The 10357-nt window shown below is 43.5% G+C and overlaps 1 protein-coding gene across 4 annotated transcripts in view; it reads right to left on the bottom strand.

Moving 5' to 3' along the window:
* Positions 1-851: 851 nt before the first annotated feature.
* The window catches only part of znf652 (zinc finger protein 652), a 17057-nt gene continuing 7551 nt past the window's right edge, over positions 852-10357 (bottom strand). For all 4 annotated transcript variants that reach the window (XM_086176160.1, XM_086176162.1, XM_086176161.1 and 1 more), the window contains 4 exons: positions 9526-9673; positions 8403-8518; positions 6568-6712; positions 852-4025 (listed from right to left, as the gene is read on the bottom strand). In XM_086176160.1, coding sequence (XP_086032286.1) covers positions 3406-4025; positions 6568-6712; positions 8403-8518; positions 9526-9673 — 1029 coding nt within the window. In that variant the 3' untranslated portion in view covers positions 852-3405. The remainder of the gene's footprint in view (positions 4026-6567; positions 6713-8402; positions 8519-9525; positions 9674-10357) is intronic.

Genomic DNA, 10357 nt, shown 5'->3' with positions numbered 1-10357 from the left:
TTATCAAAAAAGGCCCAACTCTTTTTTTCCACTCCTCCTCATTCTCCAGATGACATACAAAAAAAGACAAACCAGAACATTATAAAGCTGCACATTTTGTACCAGATACAATAATAAAATACACAATGCTACATTAAGTGGTTAGAAATAGAAAGGGGGAAAGTATATTGTCTTTTTTTTTTTAAAACATCTTTAAAGAATATACAATGTTATTTTTCTCAACTAGCCAAGAGTTTTAGTAGAAAGTGCATTCTATATGACAAAGAAAGGAGGAAGAGTTTCATCCGGCAAACTTCTGAAACAAAAAACAAACAAACAAACAAACATGAAAACGCAGTAAGCGAACAGGACAATGAACTGGAAACAGCTTGGAGGGCGCAAGTATGACATCACCAGGGCCAGAGGAAAAACTCCTTTTCACTTAAAAGGGCAGGCCCAAGGGTATTTCTTTTAAAAAAATAGGAAATATAATTTACACACATTCTTAAAAAAAAAAAGTCAGTTTGCTATGGTCCTTTCCACAGTACCCGACCCCTGACCCGGGACTCTCCTCCTTTCCTTGCTTAAAAACATCCACTTCGACATAATCTCCCTCCACCTTTACCCCACCCGAGCAGCTACAACTGCCCCCCACCCCACTATGCATCATCTGCCCCTCTATTAACCCCCCAACCCACATGCCTCACCTGCGCAGCAGTAAAGTGCAGAGAATACCGACATATGAAAAGGCTTTTTAAAACAAAACAAAAAAGATAGAACAAAATAAAAGGGCAAGAAAAAAAAAGCCATACTGCAAAGAAAAAAAAAGGCTGAAGCACAGCAGCGATGGGGGTGGAGATGGCTGGGTGGGAGGGTGGGGAGGGAGAAGCAAGTCATCAGCTGTATTGAGACCCGCAGAAATGGCAGGATGATTGCGGGTCTCAACGTGGAGAGGGGGCACGAGAAACCACTGAGATGAATGACCTCAGACTGTCAGAGCAGCAGAGACAGGTGTCAGTCTCAAGAACCCCCAGGTGACACTGTGATGGAGCGCTGCACACAGAGGCTTTTGGTACAAGAGCACTCTGGAAAAAAAAAAAATCAAACACGCACGCACGCACACAGTTGGCCCACACAATGCTGCTCCCAAACATAAACCTGCCAGCAGTCGAACGACCCAGAGTTCCTGCCAACCTCTTGTTTTTTTGTGTCTTTTAAAGAAATAACATTCACACTATCGGCAATCACATTTCTAAATGCAATCTACTGGTGCCGACTAGATCATGTGCACGCTTGGGCGAAAAATGAATTTCAAGGGATAGAAGTTCTGAGCGCTGCCTAATCATACCCACATTTCCTACTGTGTGCTAAACAATTATGTGTCTAAGCTGAGAAGCTCTTAGCTTGATATTTGCAAAACTATCAGAGGTGGGGAAAACACACACGCACACACAATTATTCTGCGTAGGCAACATTCAACAGGAGACAAGTGTTACCCCGTGTGGATCGAAGTGTGTCCGAAAGGTGTAGGTTAAAGAAGGAAAATCAAAAACGAAAAAAACATTACAACAACACCTCACATCAAGCCTTGGAATATTGGACTGAGAGCAATATGCATAATTGCCTGCTAAGTACTGATGAAGGAAAGGTCCCAGGTATGTGTGTGTGTGTGTGTGTGTTTGTGTGTAAATGTACTAAGTGTGTCAAATGACCTTTAGACATGGAAACCCGTATCATTTCGACAGCAGCGAAGGGAGGTGGGGTAAATCCTGATGGGGCCATGTGCCCGGCCCCTCACAGTGGCAGTATCTGACAGTCTTCTGTTATCTAAAAGCATTGGTTGACCAACAGTACTGAAAGCTGAGGTTGCATTGATCACACGAAGTAAATCAGTGACCCTATGGTCTTTGTCTTGCGTGTGTGTGTGTGTGTGTGTGTGTGCTTGAGCATGTGTGAGAGTGTGAGTGGCCAGAGCATGTCCTACATAACCTGAGTTTCTTGATCGCAAGATATCTTGTCGATCCCCTAATCCACTTTAGAACAGCCAGGCTGGCAAGACATGGTCTGTACGACACGACGTTCTTCTATCATAACGGTTCTCTTCTGAAAAGTAACTGGAAAAGTGAAATAACGTTGTAACGTTTTTTTTTTTTGTGATGAACTGGAATGGAAAGCACCATTTAACTATGAGAATCTCAAGACAAAGTCTAGATTCTACAAACCATTTACAAAACATTTTTTTTCTCCAATGTCCTTTACAAAAAAAAAAAAAATTCCCCCACTCTTTTATACTGTTACCAGTGGCACTGTGTCTCGCACTGCCTGTTAAGGTAGAACCAGTTCCGACATTCATTTAAAACACCTGTGTGGCCAGCGCCTCTCAAAGTACGACTTGGAGGAAAGGTATTGCTATGGGGTAGAGACTAAAGCGACAGTCCTGACCGGTGTGCAACCGCCGGTTGACTGGACATCAAGCAAAAACAGTTCACCGACACTCATCTTCGATGATGCGTGGAGAGAATACATACAAACATACATACATCCACTTCCATCAGCAGCTTTTTTTGATCAAAAAGGACTTTTTTTCTCCCCCCTTAAGGAACAGAAAAAAAAAAAAAAAAAATCAGAAAGGTCCACCGCTTTGGAGATTTTCTGACAAAACAAAAAGTCTAATTGTAGGTGCTGTGATTTTCTGTCAATGAACTGTTCTTTTTAGTCTGTTTTTGTTTTTAAGTAGGCGTTTTTCTTAAATAACGTGCGCGCTGAGCATCTATAAGACTAAAAACTCTTACATGTTTGCTTATCTTGACTTATTAAAAACAGAGAAGCCGCCCTGTCCCCCTCATCATAATGGGGCTGTAGAACTGTGGCTGTTGAAATCCTGATGTCAACATGTGTCGTCAACAGACAGCTCCCAGAACATACGTACGCGGTCACGTGCGATCATGTGATTCCCCCTGCTCTAGATGCAAATAACACTGTTTTGCAGGAACCAGATATATCGGCGTGTTTGTCGTGTACTGGGAGGCAAGAACGGGCCTCCCGTGTCTTGTCTGTTCGTCACTGAAATCAAAATGACAAGACTGTGACTGCTCAACTCCTCAGCGTGTTCAATAATTGATGCACTCATGATTTCTACTAGGTTTTACAAATTTCAGACACGGCTTTCATGGTTTGAGAGCTGCCTGCGCTGACAGAGGAGCGGGCGGCAGGACAGCATGCTCACGCAAGAGAGCTGAGGGAGAGCTGTCACCATCAAGAGCCGTCTGAGCATCAGGTCCCAAACTTTGGTACATTCAAATCTGTACGTGAGAGCTGTCCCCCCGTGACACGTGCTCACACCAGGTCCGAACAGCGCACGTGAACTGAGGCAGGACTTTGGAAAAGGACAAAAAGGCGTGTCAGGGTGGGAGTTCTGTAGACAGTTCAGTGGTGTTGAGGAGCTCCGGGGCCCTTGTCAGGGGGACCCATGTGATGCATGTAACTGCTGTCTTCCTGCCCGCAGTGATTTAGGGGCTCGCTCTTGAAGAGAGCTGGGGGAGGGGGCAGGTGGGAGACCGGGGGCACAGCCAGATGGTGGTGGCTGTGAGGTGGAGCGGGCTGGGGTGTGTTTGAGAGGTGCTGCTGGGCCGGCGGGAGGTGTGGATGGTGATGGGAGGGGGTCGAGTGGAGCTGTACGTGGGAGAACGAGTGTCCCACGGGGCCTCGCTGAGACATGCTGCCTCCTGATGGGCTGATGCCCAGGGGGGCTGAGTTGGTACCAGGAGCCGTAGTCGAAGGGCCGGGACCAGACGGGGGGGATGACGAGAAGGTGTTGGCAAAGAGGCGGACAGGCACGGGCGGGCCGCTGGCTTGTAGAACCACGGGGCTGGTGACCCGGAAACACTTCTCTTTGTGTGCTTTGAGCATGTTGGAGAAGCGGAAACGCTGGCCGCACACCTCGCACGGATACGGCTTCTCCCCGGTGTGGGTGCGGCGATGGCGCTTCATGTTGGGCCGGCTGGTGAAGCTCTTTCCGCAGATCTCGCAAATGAAAGGCTTCTCTCCTGCACAGATGGAGGGTAAAAATGCCAATGTGAGACAGTGATAGACATCAACAACTAACATAAGATCTGGAGCTCCCAGGGGGCGGTGGTGAAGAAGGGATCATCAGACATCCTGTGAAAGGCAAATGTGATGTGCTACAGCTTGTCTAAAATCAAAAGCTTACAGCTCTTCAACAGTCATCGCCCCCCACTATGTTCAACACTCCCTCCGAAAATTGATTGAAAAGTGACACGAACCCTGGACTCTACACACTTCCAGTCCAATTTGGACACAAGTGGAAGGACAGGAAGACATTCCTGGTCTATCCTGAATCAATTCAGGATAGACCTCTTCACAGAGAGGAGCCCTCAAGTCAGTTCATGTTCTCGTTCTAGTAACAAACGAACATTGACATGTCATCATCGTCATCAGATCATTAGCATCAACCTTAACATGAATCAAAACAGCCTCCTAATTTCTGCCATCAAGGTTGGTCTCAATTACAGGCTTTAAACGATCTTATTTGAACAAAAGATAAAATCAATACAATCTCAATGAGAGGAACAGCAGGGAGTTTGTTATATTCAGAACGGCATGAAATTTCAAGTGTTATAACTAAGCTTACTGCCATTAGTTATTTGTTTGCCACAAAATAGTCGTCTTCTAGAATACCTTTTCTATTTATATTTCCAATAAATCAAGAATATGCCTTCATCTCTGCCTTAGAAGTTAATCTAACCCGAAAGTCTGATCAGCCAAACGTGACTTGTCGAATGGAGTTAAAACCCTCAGTTTTGATATTACAAAAAGCTAAACACAATTTTAAAAGCAACGATGCCTTCAGACTCCACAAAATGAAACAATGTTGAGATTTTTTGATCTTGGGGCAGGGAAGTGAGAACTGACTTGGGGGAGGGTCACTTCCAATGTAAAAACCATACATGCATTATGTAAAGCTTAAGGACATATCGACGCCTGTGCAATTGTGATCGGATCACTCTGGGATGCATTTTAACACCAGGTCTAAAACGGAGCTTTAAAAAAAAAAAAAAAAAAGGCAGCAACTCTCTATCTTGAATTGGAACTCTCGTCTCCGTCGCCAACCCACTCACTCGGCGGGAAGCCATTACAATTCACACTTGGAGGAGAGGAAATGTGAAAATGAACAAGAGCGGCTCAGTCGGAATGCCACTCTCATTAACCTCCCTCCACGGGGCTGCCGAGTGTGCCTGCTGCCACCCACACAGGCATCTATTAACAGGCTGCTAAAGGACTCTCCAAATGCCTCACTCCGACAGACTGTGCGCGACGCTCCACCAACCAGCCCCATGGAATATCAAAAGGTGACGCCTAATGCACTGCTCTCCACAGTCAGGAAGGGGGAAAAAAAAAAATCAGATCAGTATACAGCGAGACAAGCTTTCAAAGTATGTGTTAAACATGTGTGCGGCTCATAACCCGGGTGTGTCTTGTGCAGGAGGGAGGGCGATGGTTGCAAAGGCAGTGGAGAGGAAAGCATAGGATAATTATACATCGCAAATAGAACTGGAGGGCCGGCGGGGAGCAGCGAGTCCACCCATGACAGGCAAGGCTGGGGAAAAAAAAAAAAAGGGACGTGTGGGCTGCTGCTGTTTTCGGCTGCGAAAAAGCAGCTATGCAGCAGGAACGGGGAAAGGGAGGGATGTTATACAGTGTATGTTTGGGTAGTCATTCCAGGCCGAAGTAAACGCAAAGCACTTTGATGGTGAACATCCCTCTCATTACACCCACTGGGCGACGTCTCTGCCTCTCTATTCATCTTGAGGGGAAAAAAAAAGAAAATAAAGCCTACTTTCTTGTTTTTTCGTTTTTGGGAGGAGTACATGGAGACTGGCCGGCTGGCTGGCTGGCTGACTGACTGGCTTGGAAGGTGGCTATTCAAGGTCCGTTTTAAAAAATACCACGGATTTTTAGAGAACATGAATGTGGAGATGTAACAGGCAGATTAAAAAATGTTCCCCTGGACAAGGTTGGGATTGTGACTGCTACTTCAAATACTACTTTCATGGCATTTCTTTTTTTTAATTCAATCACAACACCATTTGTCTATGAAGTGTCTGAGATGGTGCTTAGTAGGCAGGAAAAAACAAGTCTTGCATAAAATGAGAAAAAAAAATAGCGCATCGTACATTGCAAAATTAAAAATAGAATACTTTTCAAAAGGACGGGTTAATGTGGCATAGATAATGTGCATTGAGAGAAAATTTTAAAACTACCCCATGACCCAATTTCAATTGTTCTTTTCTTACAACCCAGCACTGGATAAACTCTATGGAAACAGTTAAAGGGTTAACACTTGAGTAAATCATATCATTAGGGCCTCGTCTTTTGGATTCATCTAAAGAGGCAGAAAGGGACAGAAGGGTAGAGCCCTGGAACGAAAATTCAAAACCTTGCTTCCTTCAAAATCCCTCAATATAAAAAGGTTTCCTGGACAGGGTTCAATAGATGAAATGTAATTTAAAGGAAAATGCGTGCAACGTTGTGATTAATAGCATTACCAGGTGGGACTCACGCTCTCACCTGTGTGTGTTTTCATGTGCTCATCAAAATACTGCTTCATGTTGAAGTCTTTGCCGCACCACTGGCACATGAACTGTTTGTGTCCAATGTGAATGCTCATGTGGGAGCGCAGCTGATACTTGTACTGAAATCGTTCGTCACAGTTCTGAAACAGAGACAACCGGCAAGTTCACATAACATGGAAACTGCAGTATGCACGCACGCACGCACGCTCGCAAGTTCATACTCGAAAACAGTTTAGAAATGGACGGATTTCAAAGGGTTATCAGGGGTTAAGAGCTTCACAAGAGATTTACAAATTCCCAATGTACTATATATTAAAGACATGGTTCTCAGGAAACTAAAGATCTAAGGAAAGCATTTGAGGAGCCAGAACAAGGAAACTGAGAAGTTCTGTTCAGAGATACAATGGTTATATAACACCCTGCACCTGAAGCAAATCATACAATTAAAATATTTTCCATTTGAATTGTGTCTGTGTGTGTGTGAATGTCCTGTTCCCCAACCCTGGCACTATTATACCTTTTATTCCATTTTATGGAGCTCGGTTTCATAATCATGTTATCCCCAATCAGTGGAGGGGGGAATTCCAATTTGAAAAGCCTGCATGGATGCCTAAAAGGACAACAGTGTCTGTACCTACAAAAGAGACCAGCGCAGAACTGGATATAGATGTACCAATCTGAATTCTAAAAATGTGTTGGATGTGACTATCTAGCTACAACCCAGAACTGACTGTGGTTACACAGCTTGTATTTGCCTTCGGCGGTTACCTGGCCTAAATACTCATGACATTTCAGAAATTACATTACTGAAGTGGATAAATGGAAATCTAGATTTGAAAGTACGTGGCCTCACTTTCTCTTTATTCATAAGGGTTTCACAATCAGGTCCATTCAAAAAAGTCATCTATTTACTGTCTTACCGACATCGCTTGGTTAAATAAATCTCTTGGAGGGGGTAATCGAGCAATGTTTCTTTGACACGATACTACAGGATCACAGAGGAGATGGGCCTTTATGTTGCACACGCCCTTAATAGGCACGACCAGTCCAATGTTGTAGAGGAGAACATCCTGGTACATTTAATTACAGTGGTTCCACCCGGAGACATATGGCCTGTGTGCGTGATCCAGTCAAGTGGTTGGTTCTAAAAGGGCCTTGGGTGGGAGTACAGCTGCCCATCTGTCAACCTCTCCTGAATTCATGAAGTGGGACTCGGATCAGCTTATACAGCCAGAAATAATGAAATGCACTTTGAAAACCAAAACACATTTTCCAAAAACACACGTATGCCATTTGTCTGTGTCGTAAGCTAATATGTGACTTGGTTTAATGTTCCTAATGCAGTAAACTGTAGACTGCGTAGAAGTCTCATTTTGGGGTCGGTCAAAAATTGCACAAATTCATAAATAAAAGAGACATTGTTTTACTTTCACCAAATTCAGAACAAATTCTACAAATCAATATGCTGTAACCTTCACTAACCATTCGTGGTCGAAAAACTGTGTTGAATCTAAAGAAGTACAATTAGGGAAAATGGTCCAAAAAAAAACAAAAAACCTTGGACCACTTTGGAGGCTCTTTTCATCAGGATATATTTTAGGGATATATTGGGGGGTGTGGTTCACAGCCATTGTATTCAAGGTGATTACAAGTAAATTCATTTGTGACATTTCCTAAGTCAGTTGGAAATAGTTGAGTAATTCTGAGCCAGTAATGACCTACGTGTGCAATTACAATTTCTGACTTGCTGTGAAGGACACTAAAGCCAACCTCTTCTTTGAAATGCCCGGAAACGGCATATGGCCTCTGAACACATCGCCAGAAACTCACCTCACAGCGGAAGGGCTTCTCTCCAGAGTGCTGGAGGGAGTGAACTTTTAAAGACATGCTGCGTTTAAATGACTTGCCACATGTCTCACAGGTAAATGGCATGTCCTTGGTGTGAGCTGCAAGGGGGATTTAAGGAGAGGGAAAACAAAGGAAAATTAACAATAGCAAACAACCCTAGTTTCCAACAAATGGGTGTGTTCCAGAGTTGTTCATCCACGTACCATTCAAGTTTAAACAGGTTTGACAGATTATAATGACAAGTCACTCTCATAATTTACCTGTTTTACATTTTGACTGCTCTGGTAAAACTCTCCTCTTCATGTATATTTTAAGTTACACACAGTCTGGACGGAGAGCAACATTTTAATAAAATTGCATCCATTGCATAGCAATGGGTACAATTTGCACTTTTAAAACACCACGCATCCCCGGGTTGTTGATTTTTTCTACCTGACTGCTTCCAAACTCAGTCAACAGCACATTCTTTTCTGTCTGTGCAGTGACTTTATATATAGATTTCAGAGCCCATGTGTTTGAATGCTCTGATCAGTTTCTTCCTGTGTGTATAAAAAATTTTGACTTCACGGTAGTTGTACGTGAGGGCAGACAACATGAAAAACAGTTTCAACTGCCCGTTGTTTTCGAGGATACAAAGTGCTGACTGTGAACCGTCAGGGGACAAAGCGGTGAAAAAGCTCTGGCCTTGCAGATTTGAAGGAAGATGTTTAAGCTGCCTTAAACTAAATGTTTTGATTTGTAGCATGATCCAGTACAGCCTGTTGTTGTGTTTGAGACATAAACCTCCACAGGGGCAAATCATGTTTCAATCACTCATTAATTTCCCAAAACAATATTATAGCCTAAAAAAACAAAAACATTTCAGTTGCATTTTAATTAACCATACCAAGAGGATAAATACATTAGAGGAAGGCATCTGAAAGAAAGGCAATGTGTTATATGTCATCTATGTAATATTGGGATAGCTGTGTAATTATGAAAGCTCTGATGAAAAACGAGAGGTTGATGCCCTATGCCTGGGAGCCGGAGGCCATCTGGTGGCTCAGAACCACAGCGTGGGATATTAGAGACGCACATCTGCAGCTGCATCCGCTCCGCCACTTACCAACCATGTGCTTGCGGACATGAGCCATTGTGTAGAACTTCTTCTCGCAGATCTCACAAGAGAACTTCTTCTCAGCATAGCCGTGCACAATCTTGATGTGCTCTTGCAATGACCACAGCTTTTTAAAAGACTTGTTGCAGGAGACACACTGTAAAAGAAAAGGGCCAAAAAATAAAAATAAAAAGACAATTTTGATATGTATATAGTAAGCGGCAATGTTATATGGTTTTCAGGTGGCTCTCAGCTGATCCTGTCATTGAACTCAGGCGCCCTCTGCTGGGGGGGAGGGGACCCTAAATTCCTTTGGTTGATGGCAGATTAAGAGCCTCAAAAATGACTGATGTTATAGAATTAAGACTATTAATGTGAAAAATTTGGACTTCAGGGCAAATTCATTTCTTAAAGTGGATGCAGTTAAAACAGTAATTGCAATAACATTGCTTTCATTCCGAGTACATCTAGTATAACATAACGGGCTACAAATGTTTCAGGTCTATGCACTAATTCAACTTTTTTTTGCATACTGTGTCAAATTTGTACAAGTGGATTGTGTAATTTTCTTAAAGAAAAAAAAGAAAGAAAAAAGACTGCTGAATGGGTTCAAGTATATCAGCTGTGGCCGCGACGCAGTGTTCAAATTGTCTGGAAGCTAGTTCCCGTCCGGCTCTGACTTCCTGTCTTCGAGGACTGACCCAGTTCTCTGATGGGTGTCTTAGGCATGGGCATGATGAGAGGGTAGCGTCCTCACAGCCTCATACTGCCATTACACATTAAAACCCCAGCAAAGCATTAGATATGATGGCCCAAAAGGCTAAATGTTATTCTTATCATA

Source organism: Fistularia commersonii, chromosome 28 (genome assembly GCF_037954325.1).
Source record: "Fistularia commersonii isolate RoL2024-O1a breed Wild chromosome 28, RoL_Fcom_v1.0, whole genome shotgun sequence".
NCBI lineage: Eukaryota > Metazoa > Chordata > Actinopteri > Syngnathiformes > Fistulariidae > Fistularia > Fistularia commersonii.
The sequence above is the reverse complement of the archived record's forward strand: the minus strand, read 5'-3'. Positions and strand labels throughout refer to the sequence as shown.